At 52.8% G+C, this 20,151-nt stretch overlaps 1 protein-coding gene across 1 annotated transcript in view; it reads right to left on the bottom strand.

Moving 5' to 3' along the window:
• The window catches only part of HS3ST4 (heparan sulfate-glucosamine 3-sulfotransferase 4), a gene marked incomplete at both ends in the record, with an annotated part of 51,494 nt that extends 38,944 nt beyond the window's left edge, over positions 1 to 12,550 (bottom strand). Inside the window, one exon of the mRNA XM_084216616.1 lies at positions 11,916 to 12,550. Coding sequence (XP_084072742.1) covers positions 11,916 to 12,550 — 635 coding nt within the window. The remainder of the gene's footprint in view (positions 1 to 11,915) is intronic.
• Positions 12,551 to 20,151: the final 7,601 nt, after the last annotated feature.

Genomic DNA, 20,151 nt, shown 5'->3' on the forward strand with positions numbered 1-20,151 from the left:
AGGGAGGAAAGGGGACCAAGACCCTTGGCCAGCTTCATCCCCTGCTGCCACGCACCAGCCACACTGCTTCCACAAAGCAGCCTGCTGGTTTAACTGCTGTTCCAGCTCAGATTGACTTGTCCATCTAAGCCAAACAGGGGCCCAATTCCCTTGTTTCATTACCAACAGGTAATGCAAAGGCCATGTGAGAACTGACCAGACCCACAACTCGAGCATGGTTAGGAGCCCAGAACACTGAAGACTGCAGTGACTCGGGTCAAAGTCCCACCAAAGGTCTCTGGGGCTGGTCAGATTTTCCTGGTGGCTCTGAATGTGGCTCTGCCAGTGCAGCTCCTGCAGCTCTGCACCAGCAATGCCCTTCATTAATTCTTAATGCTGCCCCAAGTACATCTCATGTCCTCCAGGGTCTGGCAGCCCCTGTGAGCTGGGGCACAGAGCACAGCTTCCTACCTTCCTTCCACATATAACAAGAAGCCAAATGAAATAATGAAAGAAACTCATTTTAATGCCACAGAGGGAATTGTTTTATTGCTAAAGCAGCAAATAGAACTAATTGAATCCACTGGAAAAAAAAAAGGCGCAAAGGAATGGAAAGGGTAGGTGTGGAACACAGACAAAAAGGGCGAGCTGGAGCCTGAATATTCATGGACCGAGAAACCGCAAACCCTTGAATGCAAAATATCTTCATAACTGATCATATGCCAATGGCAATGCATGCACAGCTTGGAGACAGGCTTGGAATGTTTGCATTTACAAGAGTTTTTTAAGTAATATTACGGAACAAATTCTCTGGTTCATTAAGCTGCTTTGCACCTCCCTGCTAAAGGAGAACATCCTGGGAGTGAGCACCAGGTCTGGCACAGGCTCCCACCAAGGCTGAGCACAGGGCAGGTGGCAGTGCACAGCTCTGGGACAGTTGTGGTGTCCCCAGTGCCAGGCGGGGGGGCAGGCAGCTGCCAGCCTGCTCTGGGGGCTATCGAGGCAGCTCTGACCTCAGCCCCTGCCATGGGCTGAGGCACTGCACGGCTGGGCTGCCAAGCTGGGGCACCCCAAATCACCTCCCCTTTCACACCCGGCCAGTTACACCTGCCACAAGCTTTTAAACTCAGTTTTCAGTGAATTTCAATTTTCAGTGGCAACATATATATCAATATGGGGGTTACATTTTAATTAAGGCAACACTCATGTTCTTCATTCAATACTAAGTCATCCAGCAAGGAACACTAAGGATATCAATCCCATTAATGAAGAAGGAGATATGTAACCTGCGCTGCATGCTCCAGCACAGAGGCACCAGTACAAGATGACTCTCATACAAAGAGCAAGGTGAGAAAGCTGGGTTAGAAATGCAGTTTATACTCCCGAGGGCCATACAATGTTCCTCTGGCACCACAGGCCCTGAATCTGCACCCAGAAGGCGCTCAAAACACCAGTCCTGCCTCAATCTATTTTCCCACCCCGAGAGAAAGCCCAAGGCATGACACAGCTGCTGGGTGTGCTGGTGGGTGCATGCAGTGCCTGGGTCCCTCCTGGACACTGACAGCCCCATGTGGGAGGGGAGGGGCTGCAGCTGAGACCCTCCCCAACAGCAGCAGCAGCGCTGCAGGAGGAGGGTGTCTCCCCAGCCTTGGGGTAACTGGGGGCTCAGCTCTCCCCAGGCTCACTGGAAGACAGACACCCTGGTGAAATCCACGTCTGTGCAAAGCCCTCCCTTTGTCCCTACACCAGTACAGCAAATCCTTACCCTCTGGGCATAGCAAAGAGCTTCAGCCTCACCTCTGCCTGCAACACACTCCAAGCATTAGAAAAAGTTAATAGGGGTCACGGGGGCAGCTGCACTGGGCAAAGCCATGCCAGAGCACCCGGGGGAAGGACCCTGAAGGGGCAGCAGGAGACAGACCCGCCACAGTGCCGTGGGACCCTCACCAGCCAGAGCCCCCAGATCCATCACCCGCTGACAGCCAGCAGCTCTGAACTTACACACTAATGACCGAGCTCCTTACACGGCCTGGCCCTGGGAAAGCACTTCTTCACCACTGCCTACTGCAAAAAAATGGCTGAGGAGTTCCTGATGGTTTTCCAAAGGAACCCATCTGCAGCAGAGACGCGGATCGCCTCCCACTGAGACGACCGTATCCCAAGACGAGAGTGCTTCAGAGTATTATGTGGGAACAGAGTAATAATAAAACACCTTGCTGTAACTTTAGCAGCAGTGGCTCTAGCAGAAAAGCCTGTAATGATCTAATAACACATTTCCCTTGCTGCCACTCCAGCCTTGTGAAATCCAGGGTAGTTTAAGCCATAAATCCATCCCAGCTCTTCCTTTGTCATTAATTGTTAGGCTATTTGTATCGCACATTTCACATACCAAATAGACTCCAATTTCATGGTGGGATAGACTGCAGAAATGCTTCTTTTAATCTTTTTTAATTTTAAAGTGGTACCAAACTTAAATATTTTCTAATGGAGTGTATGCTTTACTCACATCCAATAGTATCACTACAATTTAGGAGCAATAAAAGTCAAGCTCCCGTCTGTACAATAAGCTTGCAGCTCTATTTCCAAAGTTCAATCAGTTAACCTAGGAGAGCAATAACTTCCCTACAATGAGTAACAGTGCGGAATAATATTTAGATAGAGATAAACCCTTTTTGCATAGGAAATTGCATTATGATTTGCTGGGTCTATGAAATTCTCAGCAAGATGCTTTAGTTTACCAATGAAGTTGTTGCCTCAGGCATTTTCACAGTGTTTTGATTTTTTGGGGAGGGTCTAGATGATTTTGAGCTGAGTTAGGAGCCCTTAACATTACAGATCCCAGGGTGCGCAGCAGACCCAGCGCCAGAGGGGCTGCAGCCTCTTCCCCACACTGACAGTGCAGGATGAGCAGCCCAAACAGCAGCTGCCCCATCTCAGGGGCTGTGCAGCCCTCGAGTCTCTGGCCCCCCACACTGCACCAGCCCCTTGGGGTTTGCCCTGCCAGAGCCAGCTCCCAGGAGGTCACGCATACGGCTACCACAGCGATTGCAGCGGGTGCCTGGGTGCCCTGGATTGTGCTCATTTGGCCAGACACCCATTTCTCTGGAGGAGCCATTAACAAAGACCAAGAGCAGGAACACTGCTGAGTGCCATCCCTTCATGGCCAGTCCCCTGGCAGATGTAATGTCCTCTTTTCTGTGGCACAGCTCAGCACCAGCACCACCCATGGCTCCAACACCTCCTTCATGCTGTGAAATCACCATCCCCACCACACAGCTGGTGCCCCAGAGCCCCTCTAGATCAAGCCTGACTGTGGATTTGCCTTTCTGTGCAGGGTGAACAGCTCATGTAGAGGAGGCAGAGCCCTTTCCTAGGGTATCCTGAGCCCTTTCCTGATGTACCAGTGTTCCTCAGTGCACCCTCTGGCTCTGCAAGCTCCAGTGCCACAGAGCATGATGTAGAGGTGGCGATTGGTAATTCAGGAATTAAAAGGGTATAAATACAGAGCCCTAAAATGAACTTGAAGTTTGTGAGTGCTGACAGTGCAGGCGAGGGGCACTGTGGGATCGATGCTGGTGCTCCCTGGGGAACAGACCAAGGAGGGATGAAACAACAGCCAGTTAAAGACCTCCAGCAGCAACGACTTTAGGATCCATAGGTCTGCCACCAGCATCTCTTGAGTCAGCACTTCAGATGGAAAACGGTCAGTTTGTTGTTGAACAAGCAGGACCAGCGCCGAGTAATTGACAGTTTGTCACCTGCACAGGTGATGCAGCACCTTCCACCCAGGGCTGAGTTGGGAGGTGACCCCTTCCCACATGTCTGGGGCTCAGGGGTGGGCAGCAGCTGAGCCTCCCGGGGCACAGAAGTACCTGGAGGAGCCTCAAAGCCTCTGGGGCTGGTGCACGGCCCCGTGCTGGCTCCACACGGGCTGGGTAGGTTTGTTCACCCAGACTGGGTGGTGGCAGCTCCTGCTGGGGCTGTGCTATCCAGCCATGGTTTAACACCCAGGCTGATGCTGACCTTGGCTTCCCACGAGCGTGCTCACGGCTCAGCTTAATTATATGAGTGTTCATCAAAAGCAAATACAGAGAGGGCAGAGCTGGGGCTGAAATAAAGTTATTTGCAGATGTGGATGAACACTAATACTAAATATACTACTGTACCCATCTCAATGCAAGATGAAAGGAAACACACTCTAAAACAAAGGAGAACTGCACATCTGGGCTATCACAGCGGTGCTGCTCTGCTCGGATCCAAAATAATTACTGCTAATAAAGGAGGGGGCCAAGCCCAGTCCAGCCTGGCTCTGAAGGGAATGGAAATCAGATTTTGGCTTGAAATGTGTTATAGCAATCTCTGTAATACAAAATAAAGTCTGGCAGATGGAGTTATTTTTATCCAGAGCTAGTTCTGTTTAGTAGGTCGGTGGCTATAACTGATGTCCCTTTGCTATTTCCTCTTCCCCCAGGTCCCCCTGCCTCAGTTTCCCCAGGCACTGACAAGATTGGAGCAGACAACTCCAGTATATTTTGGGAGGATCCTACTTAGCTGTAAAAATCAATTGTGAATTTTGCATCCACCCCCAGCATTTGGCCTGTTTATATTGCCAAATATATTCTGTAAAGAAGTACCGTACTTCACAGGAGAGCTTGTCAAGGTAAATACCTTAATTTACATAAAATGTGACTAGCAATTGAAATGTTAAAGCCATAAAGAGCAAGTTTATGATCCATCCTTGATGCCTGGATGTATAATGTGACAAGGGGGGAAATACTGTGCCTTGCAACATTTACTAAATTGGTGTGTTGACACTGGGGAGGGAAATGGGAAACTTTCAAAAAAAAATGTTGGAGGGTTTTTCTGAGGGCTGTTTTTCGGCTTTTTTCTTCTCCCTTTTCATAAGTATGGATTTTTCCCCAGCCTTCTACAGAGAGCTTTCAACACTCCCCTTCAGCTTGGAAACTGCAGCTACCTAAATAACAAATGGGGGGAGCAGTGCCCATGTGCCATCATGGAGCAGAGGCTGGGCAGCAGCCTGGCCATGCCCAGGGAGGGGAGCTGCTCTTGGCAGGGTCAGGGCCCAGTCCTGCCCAGCCACTCGCCCATGCCCCTGATAGATACCTTTGATCTAAACAGGAATTTCTCACTGTGATTAAACAGACTCTTGTAATTCTGGGGTTTCCTTTAAACTTTTTCAAATATAGGGGAAACCAATTTCAACCTCATACAACCCTGAATAATACTTATTTAAAAGTGTATTAAAAGCCTAGAATGAACTCCTGCTCACATGCACACAGCAGTGAAATTACAGTATCCACACTGGATGCTCTGGAAAGTTTGATCATGCAGGTTCCTCACCTGGACTCCATACAAATGTTTCAGCCGTTCATTTATACCCTCACACCCTTCGCAATTCATTGAAACCACTTCAAGCAAAAATCATTCGAAAGAAATTACCTCTGTGCATCACACTCTGAGCAGTGAGAAATGTCCCACATGAACCAGCCCAGCCCCCAAAGTAATAAAATTTCTGCTGAAGTGCATGAAATAATGACTCAGAGAAAAAGAGTCCCCATGAAAAGAAGAGGTAAAAGAAACCCATGAAAAGAAAAAGACTCTGACCTTTGTCAATACAAGGTGTCACAAATTTGGGTTGGAATTTTGACTTTGAAAACCTAAAGCCTTTGCCCATAACTTTCTTTGAGAAGCTGTTGTTCCTTCTCTGCCAGCCCGGGCGTGGCACAGAGCAGAGGGAGCCTTGCTAGCCAGGGAGCAAGCAGGGGTCAGGTGCATCATTTAAACCAGGGAACGTGACCACCCAGCACTTCCCCTTTTGCTTCTCCAAGGGGCTATTTTTCCCCAGGCCTGTTTTTGAGATTTCTGTAACTCTACATGCACAAGCAGTAGTGCACTCACAAAGAGAGCAAAGCTCACAAACTTTGACATCCCAGACAACACTTAAACCATTAGCAGCAAAGCACCAGCGTGTTTACAAAGTGGGTTAGTGAGCAAAATCCTAGAGAAAGGATTCTTGAGACTACAGTGCAACAGTTCAATGATTTCAGAGCTGGTGACATGTGCTGGTTTCCTACATGCTCCAAGGGATTTTCCAGCAGTCTTTGGGAAAGGCATCCCCAACATATGTGTGGCTGGTGCGCTGAGCCCTGTGTCCATAACCCTCCCAAGAGAGCTGTGTGGCTGCTCCTGTTCCCAGGCTCCTAACACACACCGCGATCAGAGTGGGAGCAGAGCAGAACCCCAGCTGGGCTTGGTGGGATGTCACCCTGGTCACCCTGGTCACCCACCCGTCTGAGGGAACGGGGCTGGACACCTCCCTGCCACGCAGAGGGGGGCTGGTGCCTGGGGGCTGCCAAGGGCCACAGAGAGCACCCTGCTGCCTCCCCCCCCTTGCTTCCACCTTTCTCTCAGCACTTTGTGCCCAACAGTCAACCACAAATACGTTCCACATGGAGGCAGAAGCAGTGACAAGCTCTGCGGGAAGGGGTGCTCCAGAGCCCTCCTGACAGTGTGCTGGCCCTGGCACTGCTCTCACTCTCTTTGCAGGAAGAGCCAGAGCAGCGCATAGGGGCTGCAGGTGCTGAGAGCAGCTGCCATTCCCATGGCTACAACCACCATCAGGTGATAAAACACTGCAAATGGACACAATTCATTCCTTCATCCCATTCCTTGAGCTAAAACAGAGCAGAAAGGAGGGAGACAACTGCTGCCCAAGCAAGGTGCAGGGTAGGTTCCCCTGGCACAGCACACAAGGGTAGGGGCAGAGCCAGGAGACCCTGAGCTCTGGCACACAGCAGATTCACTGCAGTAGCTGCAGGATGCAGAAGAAAATCCAGGCCTGCTGCTGGATGGGTCCCCAGGATGGGTGAAACATGGGAGCCAACCAGCACAAAGCCTGAGCCCTGCTCACAGTCCCCAGCCCAGAGCTGACCCAGATGACAGCAAAGTCCAATACACTGGATCCACAGAGGAGAGAGGCAGCTGAGTCACTGCATTTCAGCAAAAGCCAACTCACAGCAGGGCCCAGAAACAAAATCAATACACTTTCCCTAAGTTACCAGAAGTGCAGTGGGTACAACACTCTGGGAAGGCCTTTTGCAGAGAAGCACAGCAGTTCCCAGGCTCTAAAGCTGTGCCTGTGGGCAAGAGCAGACCCCAATCCATCCTTCCATTGTAGGTGTTCCCACAGTGCCGTCAGCACAGGCTCACAGTGCTGATGGGAAGGGTTTGATTTCCTGAATGCCCTGAGCTGATCAGAACAGCACAGGCATTAGCCAGCAACACAATTACAGCTCACAGCAAGGTACAGCTCACAGCGAGGTGACACTGTGTGGGATGAGGCTGAAATGGCCCCAAGCTATTGCTGCCCAACAGCTGTTAGGGGACATTGAACAAGGGTCCCCACACGCATCCCTGGCCACAATTCCTGCCAGCAGCCATGGCAGCAAAAGCCAAGGTTGGATCGTCCCTGGGCATGCAGGGCTGGCCCCACTGCCCCAGCCACCAGGTCAGCACAGGAAGGAGGGTGAGATGGCCCCATGGGGAGCAGAGCCGTGGCAGAAATAACAACACACCACAGCCACCTCCCCCATACAGACGAGCTGAGTGCCCACAGGGATGGGATGGGAGTGCAGCTCCGGAGCCACAGCCAGCGGCTGCACGGAACCGCTCACTCGTGAGCACGTGTTTATTACTGAGAGAAGAGCTCCCTGTCATGGCATTATTCATTATTTGTATGAGGCCAGCAGCTCACCAAATAACACACAGCCCTGACTGCTCGGGAGAACACTCCAAAAAACCCAGACAAGCAGTGCAAATAGCATTAGACATGCAAGCCACTCCGCTGCCTGTCATGGTGACTGCTCCTGCAGCGGGGCCACTCCACGCACACAGCTACACCCGCCCAAGTGCTCAGCACTGGAGACCCAGGGCAAAGAGGGGAATGCAATCCAATCACAGATATTGCTGCAGCCTCTCCATGAGGGTTCCTCTGAGGAGGAAGCAAGGAGTAAAAGCAATGTGCACGTACACACAGAATTTAACTCTTCCAATTAGCAAAACTTAAAACTCAATTTCAACTCACCACTATCAGGTGTTCTTTTTGTGTTATGGAAATCATATTTGTGTTAAAACTGCAAGTTTGTTTTCAAAATTATGTAACAAGTCCCCAGTTTTTCTGCTAAAGGTAGGATGCCAAGATAGCTTTGAAAGTGTAACATGACAGAACTGAACCCCCTCACCATGCTGAGCCTGCAGGCAGCTGGGGATGGTGGCTGGTGGCTGGGAGCACTGGGCTGTTCCACTCAGCTCAGAAAACCTCAAGGGTGCCCAAGTGATGGGGTCTCCTTTGCTGGTCATTTGCACCAGCAGAAAGACACAACTAGAGCCCCCCCATGCCAGGGCTTGGAGTTCCCACTTCCTTCACACAGCCACCTGCAGCATTTCCCTTGCGAAGCCCCCAGAGCAGTCACAGCAGCATCTGACACCCCGAGGCGCTGGATGCGCACAGGTGACCCCGGCGCACCAGTGCCGGTGCAGGGCAGCGTGGCCCCTGCACAGTGCCAAGCAGGACCCCCTCCCCTCCTCCTCCAGTCACACAGAGCCCTGGCACCACGCCGACTGCAGGGCTCCCCTGCACACCCCTGCCCACCTCCCTGCGTTCTCTCCTCTCTGTGACCGAAGCAAGGCCCCTAGCACCACAAGGAGACAAACCTGTCCAGGTGTTGGACATTGCAGGCAGTCTGCAGTTCCCATCATCCACAACATCCCTACACAATTGTGTGCCCTTGATCCACGCCCAGGCAGGGAACTCAGACACGTCCCAAATGCTGTGCCTGGGCTTGTAATGAGCATTTATGGATGTAATCTCCACTCCCTGGTCTCAGAGGCCTCTCTGTCATTTTGCCATCCTTTCTGTGCTCTGAGAAAGGCTCTCAGTGCTTTTCCAAAGGCAGGATAGCTCAGGGCAGAGCTCCTGGCACGGGATATGCCCACTGAGGCATGAGCATCACACTGGAGAGAGCAAATGCCTGCAGTCCAGCCTGGCCGTGGGGAACATGTGGAGATCACTGTGCCTGAGCACGTGAGAGAGCAGGGGGACACTTGGACACTGGCTAAAAATCAGCAGCAGCTCCTGCAGGAAAGCTGGCATATCCTGGGGAAGGAAGGAGCAAGTTAAAGACAACGACTGAGAAAGGAACAGCAGAGGAAGACTGGTTCTTGTTTAAGGAAAGCTGTACCATGGAACTTGTCCTTCAGACAGCCCAGCATTAGGACAGACAGAATCATAAACTGCAACCACACAAACAATCCTGGCAGCATAATAGGAAATAACCAAAACTAATCTTGGCCCAGTTTGCACCGGTTTGTGCGTGCAAAAACCTCTGTTTGCAATTGCCACATGAACTGAGCTAAAGACATAGAGACAGAATACAAACCTTCAGCCTTCCCTACAGGTTCCCAGGAAAAAACAGAGCAGGCAGTGCGGAACTGCCATCCTGACATGCCTCCCTGTCCCCAGCAGCACAGAGTTGGCATCCCCTGGCCCAGTGCTTGAAGCAAACTCCAGCCACTGAGAGAGATCCTGGACCAGACATCCAGAGCGTTTAGGGCTTTTCAATCTCAAGGCAGCAAAGACACAGGTAATGCAGCATGGAGTACACACAAAGAAATGGCAATGCCCTGGTGTCGTCTCCATTTTACAGGAGAAACCAAGGTGGAGAAGACATTTCCCTTTCCTCCAGCTCCTCAAGGCTGGGAGATAATCTGGTGACTGAAAAACTAAGCAAGGAACCCTGAAGGTCTGCCATTCCCTTTTTTCATTATGTAAAAAAAAAAAAATTGACCATGTTAAAAGCTCACAGTGTATAATGCAGAAGTCACCATAAGGAGATTACTTCAATAGTTGCTTCTTTGCTAAAAAAACATTGACATTTCTGCGGACTCCAAAATCTCCAATTACTCTACCTGGGACACAGCTGTAAGCTGTCAGCCCCGCTAGTGCACTCAGTCAGGTAATCTCACAGAAGGTCAGGAAGAAGCAGCTGCTGGGATGGACAGTGAGCTTTCCCATTCTGTTTTTGGTTTGTGTTTGTATGGCACTGAAAGCCAGTCCATGACGACAGCCTGGCACCAGCACAGCACCAGGGAAGTTGTGGCTGCTGCTGAGGCACAGATCACCAGCAATGTCCTGCCCCTGCAAGGCTGAGCGCTTTGAAGGAGGGGGGAGAAGCACGTGTTTGGGTTGGGCAGCTGTGACGATAACTGCAGGTCAGGCAGCCAGGGCTGGCACAGCACAGAGCACCAGTCATTTCTTTACCCATCCCACAGCCTGCTCTGCCCAGACCCTCATACACCAAGGGTGCCCTAACCTGTTCTCCCACCTCTCCCGCCCAAGCAGCAGAGCTCCAGGGCTTGAAATGAGCAGCATACACCAGAGAGCTGCTGCAAGGATAGAAAATACCAAACTGCATTCTGCAAATGAAAACCTGTGTGTGCCTCTTACTCCACGAGAGGAGTTACACCCACTCACTAGCCCTTTTCTAGTAGCATAACTTTAAAGATGAAAAAGCAGCTGCTCATCATATTCAGTGCTTGATCTTCTTCTGCCTGTTTTGAATAAAACCAAACTTTTTTTATGTGCCACTTTCTATCCTCTTCTAGCCAGTTTTCTAAACTTATTTTTCAAGGTTAAGCCTTTCCTCCAAGAAAATTCAATACAATAAAATACTGCGTCTTAAATTATATCTATAAACACAATAAACATAGCCAGTCCTTTAGCTCTTCACCCCATCAGAGCAGCAAACCAAAAACACTCTCAGGGACAACCTCACTTTCTCAGTGCTGTTGTCCACTTTCCTGAAATCCCTCCAGAAAATCCCACAGCATTTCATCAGAGCCAAGTGGATGCCACACCAAGTGTTAGGAAGACTTTCTTTCCACAATCCCCACAGAAGACTGCCTGGAGTTTCTCACCTTTAAATACCCCTGATATGTACTTTATTTTAATAACGAGGGACCAGATAATCCAGGCAGTAACTTCCCTGCTGCCTCTCATTTTTAGCTTCATTTGCAGAGCAACTAAGCAGCTGCCATACTAACCACAACAAGAACTTTGCCAGCTCAGCCACAGACCACTTTTTATCAAGAACCAGTATGGTTTGCTTTGAACCATGAACTACAGAGCTACTGGGAGTTTCTAAGTTCTACTGATGCGCTGCATACTGCGAAATTTTTAAAGAGACAGAAAAACACTGAGCCATCACAATCCATTGATTTCCTACACCTGTCAAGACATTTAACACTTCCTTACTGCAGTCCAGTGTTTTCTAATAACCAGGACTTTTAGCATAAAATTCCTTTAAAATGTTACCCAGTGCCACTCAACAGTATTTAGAGACTTCTTCACGAACAGAATTAGACCTTGTCAACGGAAAAAAACTTCCTAATGGGGAACTTGTTGAATAAAGAGTAAACCTTATTTGTGAAGCAAAACCCGTGCTCGCATGAAGGCGGCATCCTTCAGCCCTAGCAGCACCTGGAACAACTTGCAATCTTGTTTATTTCAGTAGTTATTAATTACCGACCAATTTAGGTGTATTTTACACCAACTGCAGCTGAACTGCTACGGTATGCTCACACACTCCGAGCAAGCGAGAGGGATGTTATCAGAGATCTCCTGCTTTCCCACCAGAACAGCGCGTTTTCCATCGCCGCCGCTGCCAGGCGCGGCCCCCGCGACCCGCCTGCCCGGCCCCGCGGGGGTCCCGGAGCTCGCGCCTTTGCCCCGGCTCCCACCGGGGACAACCGGGGACCCCCGGGACCGCGCCGGAGCTTCCCCCGCCCCGCACGGACACGCATTCCTCCCTCCCTCCCCCCTACGGCCGCGGATCGCGCCCGCAGCCCTCCGCCCTCACCTGTACCACTCCAGCCCCTTCTCGTAGTTCCTGTCGAAGAAGTGGGGCTCGGTGCCCACGGCCCGCACGTCGGGGTGCGCCCGGATGGCCTCCAGCAGCGCCCGCGTCCCCCCCTTCTTCACCCCGATGATGAGGGCTTGCGGCAGCCGCTTCTCCCCGTAGTCCGGCGTGGTGCTGCTGCTGCCGCCGCGGCTGCCCGGGCTGCCGGCCCGGCTCAGCTCCTCGTCCGTGGTGCTCGACTCCTGCGGGTCCCTCTCGAAGGCTCCGCTCTGCGCCGTGATCACCTCCCCGGGGGCCAGCTGCAGCCAGGTGTCCGCCGCCCCTTCCCGGCTGCCGTTGGAGGCCCGCGGCGGAGCGGCTGAGGGGGCCGGGGCGCCGGGGCTGCCCGCGGGGCTGCCGGGGGAGCGCGGGACCACCGTGACGGGGAAGGCGGTGGGGGAGCGCGGGGCCCCGGGGGCCGCCGAGCCGGGGAGCGCGGCGGGGGAGCGCAGGGCGGCCGGGCCGGTGCCCCCCATCAGGCTGTAGCACAGGTAGGTGAGGCACAGGGAGAGGCTGCACATGCAGAGGAGCTTCCGCGCCGGGGGCCCCTTAGAGCCGCGCCCGCCCGGCACCCCCGGCTGGGCGGGGGGGGACATGGCTGCTCCCCGCTCCTCGCCCCGGGCACCGGGCGCACATGGTGTCAGCCGCCGCCCGGCCGCCCCAGCCGCATGGGGCGCCGCTGCCCGCCCGCCCCGCCGCCGCCGGTCGGGGGGGGCCCCGCATGGCACGGTCGCCGCCGGCCCCCGCCGGGTACCGGGGCGCTGGGGCTCCGCGCGGCCGCGCTCCGGTGCCACCGGCTCCGCACTGTTGCCGCCCGAGTTCCTGCCGCGAAACTTTGTGCCGGGTGGGAGGCGGGAGCGCGTTCCCGGCGCGGGGAGGGCCCGGCCCGCCCCCGCCGCCGCCGCCGCCGCCGAGAGCGCGGGGAGCGCGCCGGGCCGGGCCGGGCCGGGCAGCGGCGGCGGCGGCGCGGACAGCGGCCGGGCAGCACCGCGGACAGCGGCCGGGCAGCACCGCGGACAGCGGCCGGGGAGCCCGGAGAGCCCCGGGCCGGGCAGGCCCAGCTGCCGCAGCCCCGCCGGCCCACCCTGCTCGCCGCGGACAGCCCTCGGCTGCCCCACCTGCCTGCCCCACCTGCTGCCCAGACCCACCCGCCGTGCCGCATCCGCTCGTGTGAGCACTCGGCGCAGGGCCCCAGAAACAGGACCAGCGTCAGCCGTACCCTACAAATCCTCCTTCTTTCCCCTGCAGAAATCACCGTGCCGCAGCTCCTTGGCCCCATGTTCTGGCCTGCTCCCCTCCACCTCCCCCAAAGTCTATTCTGTCCCCAGCCCACGGCTCCTGCACAGACCCTGCAGCTGTCAAGAGACGGATCCTCTGGGACAGCCCCACTCAGCAGGGCCCTGGTCCCTTGGTTCTGGCCTTATTGGGATCTGGGACAGTTTCTTAGGGCAGCCTGCTTTCTCCTGGGATCCTGAGGAGAGGTGGCAGACCGTGGGCAGGGGCAGGCAGGAACTTAATTTGGAGCATGGAGGTTCATAGTTTGGGCGCCAGGAGCTGCACTAGTAGATGAGGCCAATTACACCCTTGCACGATGCTCTTCCAGGAACTCTGTCCCCAGCCTTGGTGGAGCAGGTTGGGGCTGACAGCCTCCCTCCTCACAGTTTTCTGGAGCAGCCATCACCTCTTTCCAGCTCCATGTTTTGTCACTTCCCACCTCCAGTTCTCAGGTTTCGCATTAGGATATTGTGAGGGGAAGGAATGCATTATTGTCTCTCAGCTTTCTCCCCAGAATCTTGAATCTCTCCATCATGAATGTTGTCCTGGGACATTGGGTCATGTCACAGCCCTTGGCATCCTGCCCCACAGCAGAACAATGCTGGCAGTCCTATGAACAGAGATGAATTGAGGAACACAGCCATGTGCTAAAACCCTCAATGAGCAGCAATCTAACCTTGTGCACCTGCCAGCACTACCTGAGGGCAGCAGATCCCAGAAAGAGGCAGCCCCTGACCCCAGTGGCAAAAGTTGCAGAGCATCTCTATGTTCACACCTACGAGGGCCACAGCTGCACTCCTGAGCCAGCGCTGGGAGAATGCAGACTGTGCCTCCAGCCTCGTGCATCTGTGAATGCTGTGTAACTCATCCTGCCTGTGAGCAGGACGAGAATTTGGAGGCAGTGACACTTCTCCACTCACCAGTCTGGGGAACTACTCGATTGTACAGAGATGTTCTGGGTGAGGCTGGATGGGAGAGAGCTGGCAGAGCTTCCTCTTGCTCCCCCAGCTGATGAGCCATGGCCTAGGTTTTGCCGGGGAAGCCCTGGAATTGCCCAGGTTTTACAGAGGAAACCCATCTCCAAACCTTACTGTTGCATAGGGGACATAGAATCATGGAAAGTTTTGAATTGTGAGATTCTTCAAGGTCATACAGACCAACCCTTGCCATGGCCAGGGACATCTTCCACCATCCCAGGCTGCTCCAAGCCCTGTCTAGTTTGGCCTGGAACATTTCCAGGGATTCTGGGGCAGCTACAGCTGTTCTGGGCACCCTGTGCCAGGGCCTCACCACCCTCACAGGAAAGAATTTCTTCCATGTATCCAATCTAACCTTGTCCTCTCTAAGTGTGAAGCCATTTCCCTTTGTCCTGTGACTGCTTTCTTTGGCCTCCCTTTTCAGCTGACATATCTGTAGAGGCCCTTCTTGTTATTCTGTATGCCCCTTGACAAGCTCAGCTCCAGCCTTGGCCTTCCTCCTTCCATCCCTACACAACTGGGCAGTTTCCCTGTACTTTTCCCATGATACCTCTTCCTATTTCCACTGCCTGTGCATTTCCTACCTCTCCTCGAGTTTGAGCAGTGGGTCCCACCTCAGCCAGGTCAGATTTCTGCCTTCGATGCCTGATGTCTTGTGCCTGGGCATCATGAGCTCTTGTGCTCTATGAAAAGTGCCCTTAAAGACCTTCCAGCTCTGCTCCGCTCCTTGTCCCTGAGGGCAGCTTCCCAGGGGTCTCATTGACCAACTCCTTGAAGAACTGGCAGTTTGCTTTCCCAAAATTCAGAGCCCTGACTTTACTCTTTCCCTGGCCTAAATCCCTCAGGACTGCCAGCTCCACAGAGCAATGCACCTTTGGGGTCCCAGCTACGCTTGGTCTCATTGCAAAAGAAACATTTGGAAAAAGAAGTTAAGCGCCAATGTTAGGTAGCTACCCAGAGCTGAGAAATGTACTCATAAAAAAAGAGGAAAAGCACCAATGTTTCCCATAATGAACAAAAGCTCAATGCTGCTCTCAGCTGGACATGTGTTCTCCCTGTGTAGCTCCAGTTCCAATGGAGATAATTCCTTCATAATATATTTTTTATGGCACACATGAGACCTCTGAAATGCAGTGTCTTGTGTCCCGTAAATCATTTTCTGTAACTTGTGGATTCCTTTTCAGCTGCATTACAGTAATGTGAACGTTTGGGGACTAACTGGAGCTGACAGAAGCGCAGCCTCAGGTCCCCGCCCGGCACTGCAGGAGCAGCACAGCCGCCCCGGCAGCAGCGCAGGCCTCGGGCATCCCTCAGGCACTGACCAGGGGAGCACACTGCCTGTCCTCCACTGCCCGAGCCCACAGCAGGGCTGCTGCCACCTCTGAAATCAGGCTTCAACCTTGAGTGAGAATGCCAGGGGGTGCAGCGTGGGTCACACAGCAGGGCTGGGGACGGACAGACGGACGCTCCCAGGGGGCCCTGGCAGAGCAGGTTTGCTTGGCTGCTCTGCTCAGCACATGCACATGGCCCCTCGTGTAATTGTTCTGGTATGCATGGATTTACCTTGAGAGAGATGAATCCTTCTCATACATGGAGATACGTTTATTCCAAACTGGAGAACCCACAGAGAACCTGCTGGCAGCCACAAGCCCTGCTCTTGAGTTTCCCAATATCAAAAGACCCTAACTCAACCCAAGCCAAAGCCCAAACAGTTTTCAGTTTCAAAAATAAGATCAACCTCAAACTAGACTCTATTTAATGAAGTCACAGTGCTTTGGCCTTTCTGATACTGAGAACACACCCAAACTGCAGTGCTTAGCAGAATGTCCCAGCTTGACATCCCTGTGGCTCCAGCTCCCATGACGTGCTGCACAGGAGACCAACAGGATTTACAGCAAACCACACTGAACACAGAGACAATTTCTTCTTGGGCACCAGCTTCCAGCCCAGAGGAAATTTTATAACCGGGATGTGAAGCCCTCTAAAACAAATGGTTCATCCTTAAATGCCTGCTGCTGGGGTCTGGCTCCTGATTCATCACACAGTGTGTATTTCTCCTGCGTGGATGTCAAACGCATCCATGAGCAGATCTGAGTGTTATCCAATGCTGGCTAGTGCTGTTCAGCCATGAATGCAATAGGAGCTGATGGAGTGTAACACTTTATTTGACAGTTCTGCTCTTAAAGGCTTCTGTATTTACCCTGCATACCTGCCTCTCCACAGCACATCAATTAGCAATGGGAGCACTTCCAGGCAGGCAGCAGTGGCCAAGCTAGCAAGGCCAACTGAGAATTCCCTGGGTGGGTTGGTTGGGTAGATCACCTAGTTCATGCCCCACATTTTGGCGGGGATCAAGATCAGCTGATTTTGACAAAGGGAAAGGAATCTGGGCAACCATGGAGCAGCCACTCCTTGCACGCAGTTTTTTCTAATTTCAATCACTTGGAGTGACTTACGGCTGCCCCAGCTGGGCAATGTGCCTGTGGTGCTCTCATCTCCACAGGCACAGCAGTGCTGAGATTTGTCCCAGAATCCTGGTTATGGGGACATGTGACAGTAAGTCATGGTCAGCAGCTGAGAGCCCTTCCCTGCACCAGCTGCCATCTGACTGCACATGCTGATGACCAGCTCCAGTTAGAGCCGTGTTTGACACACAAGGGCTGGGAAGCCCTTTCAGAGGTGTTGCTGCCCCTCTGCAAAGGCTAGTGGCCTGGCTCATGGCAGGAAGCAGAACTCCACTCCAAGGCTGAGATGACTGAGTGCTGGCATGCTCACTGCTTAGACATGGGATTTTCTGCTCCAGTATTCTCACACCTTTGCTCCAGGAACAGAAACTGGGAGAGGAGCAGAGTCAGACTCTGAGGACATCTTCAGGCTGCAGAGCCCGTCTGAGGGGGGCCTGGGTATATTTGGCCAAGTGAGAAGGGAGCTGGAGAGCATGTCCCTGCTCTCTAAATGCTCAAGCAGATGAGCACCAAGAAAGGAGGAAAATGGCCTCAGATAATAGTCTGTACTGGCACAAAACCAAAGAGGTATGAGTTGGCACAAATAACTTTTGGCTGGAAATCAGATGGTTTCTAACAGTGGGAGAAATGTTGTTCTGGAACAGATTCCTGAGAGGAGTGTTGGGGGCAAAGTATGCAATTAGTTTTAAGATTGAGTTTGAAATGGACTTCATAACATCATTGCCAGCAATTGCAGGGAAATGGGATTTGATGGCCCAAGCTGTCCCTTCTAGTTCCATGCTCCTGTTGTCATTCACAAGCACCGATCAGAGCAGGAGCCCTCTAACAGGAAAGGGCTCTCTAATCTATCCAAGGCTTAACAAGATCCATTGAAGAGAATCTGGAATTAGACTCATTGGAGTGCAATGAAAAGGGTGTATTTTAACAGGGACAGTAATTTCCTTTTGTAATAATTTGTGAAGGAATATCACAGGACACTTCTCTTGGAAGGCTTTACACTGCAACTGGAATTCTTTGTAAGGAACTGGGCCCAACTGGGAGCCAGGATGTGGTCTCTGCAGGAGAGTCTCTGGCCTGAGAATCTCTACATGCCAGTATCCCAATTATTGCTTCTTCTAAGGACTAAATTCCAGAGATTACCACCTCAATTTCCTGACTTTTACAAACACTAGGAATATATTTTTCAGGAAACTTCAGAGACTAACCTCCCATAATTCCTCCTCATTATTTACTTGTCAACAGAAGCAATGAAACACCTTGAAAAGAAGTGGATTAATGCACACAGTGCTCTACATCCTTCAGGGAATGAATAAAGTTTGTAAATATATACTGAATAGCAAAAAAACAGTAAAACTGCAATGACATTTAAACTCCAGTCAAAGAAGGCACTCAAGATGTTTTGCAGTGGCATTCCACTCTGTCAAACCATTTTCCCATTCATAGAAACAGCTTCAGGTTTAGAATCATTGGTAATTCTGATGGTTTTTAGTATCAGCTCCAGTGATCTAAACGGCCCAGTCTGGGAACCTACATTCATTTCCTTGACCTAAAATTACAAAGGTGGAAGAAGACATCACTGGGCAAGCTGCTCAGGCACCAAACCCACTGTTTCACTGATGTGCTGTTCACAGTTGCTATAAAAAAAGGAACAGCTCTTGGACTTAGAAAAATGCATGTACCACAAATATGCTGTGGAACGTGATTTATCCAGGGTGTAGTCCTGAAAGTGGAGCCAGAGGGAAAGCCAGTCAGCCTGAGAGGTGTGTGCTAGCAGAGGTGAGATAAAGGGCACTCACAGGTGACACAGATGGTCCCTCAAGGTCCCACCAGCTCTTGAAGTTTGCCTTTGCACACTCAAAGGTGCTAAACATCCCTGGCTCCCACGGTTCCAGCAATCATAGTAGCACGGGGAATGCAGGAGCTTCAGGATCATTGGTTTCTTCTGTCACTGTTAGGACAAACAAGCCCTTAGGAAAGTCAAGAAAATACTGAAACCAGGAAATTTTCTGTACGTTGTTGAACAGCTGAAATACAGATCTGTTCCCTCTAAACCTCCCCTTGCAGTTCTGGGGCTCCCCCTCCTGACCCCAGCTTTTCCTTCAATCAGCCCAGATCCCAGCCAGTCTTTCCTCGGGGAGATGCAGATGGAGGCCCCCAGAGGCAGTGGCACCCTGCCCACCCTGAGCCCACCCCCGGGACACGGCCCTGGCAGCAGGCCTGCCCGGGCTCAGCCCCACCAGGCTCAGGGGGCTGCAGCTCAAGGTCTGCCTCCCGAGCAGCCTGCTCCCTCCCTGCAGGCTGGGGTCCCAGCCCGGTGCCCTCCCGGGTGCCCCGCTCTCCCTGAGCACTGCTCCCCCGTGGAAGGGCACTGCAGCCCCACCCCGTCTGGCAGCGGGTGAGTGGCTCGATCTGCACAGGATCAGAGATAATCTCCCGCTCTAATCTCGGCCCCTACAGAATGAGGACCAGGGCTTGCACGGGCAGCCCTTTGCTGACTGCACCTCAGGATGACATGCCAAGTCTGTGCTGAACACGGTGTAAGCTGGCTGTCTCCATCCTGGGCTAAACAGCGGCGATAGTCAGAAAAGGAAAGACAGCATCCACAGAGAAACTGTCTGAGAAACTGAGTGTACCATCGCTTGGCTACAGGGAGGGAAACTGAGGCAGGGAAGGAGACAGAGGCCACCTGTGATCACAGAGTGACTTTGATCCCAGTTTCAGAAGTCACGCTGTCTGATCGCAGCCCTGATCAGGGCATGACACCCAGGGCTGGAGGCCGATGGAGGCTGGCAGGGGTAGCAGAGGCTGACAAAGACTGGCCCAGGGGAAGAGGCTGGCAGAGGCTGCAGAAGCTGCACCACACAGAGAGCAGCCCCAGCTGTGTGGCTTCAGCTTCACATCCAGGGCTGCCTCCAGGGCAGCTGTGACTTAAGCGCGGCCCTGTCCTGCTGCTGCCATGGACTGCACAGTGTGGCTGCAGGGAGCTCGCTCTGAGCCATCAGAACACATGTAGCCAGTCAGCCAAGGACAAACATATAACAGGACAGCCAGGAGACCAGAACTCCCAGGCTGGGTGGCTTGGCTGCCCAAGGAGATGGGCCACATGCTGCACAGTCCATCCCCTGCTGCAGGACACCTCCTGTGCTTCCTCACGGGCCAGCGAGGACTGTCTGTGACCAGATGCCATTGCAGGTGTGCAGCTTCCCAGCCCCACCTCGGGCAGCTGGCTCACGCCCTGCTCTGAGCTGCTCATCATGCACTGTCGTAGCCTTCAGACAGGGAACGGCCAGTGCAGTCTCTGCAGCCATGTGTTCAAGGGGATTCAGCTCCCCCTGAGCACCAGCCAAGGTGCTTTTCTTCTCCCTTCCTTCTCCCTGGCATGGCCTTCTTGGGCCATGGAGCAAAGACAGTCACTACTGCCCTTTGCTGGAAACAGCAATGCCCAGTGTGAGTCCCTGTAAATCATCTGCTCTCTCTCAT

This window comes from Fringilla coelebs (assembly GCF_963513975.1).
Source record: "Fringilla coelebs genome assembly, chromosome: 16".
NCBI lineage: Eukaryota > Metazoa > Chordata > Aves > Passeriformes > Fringillidae > Fringilla > Fringilla coelebs.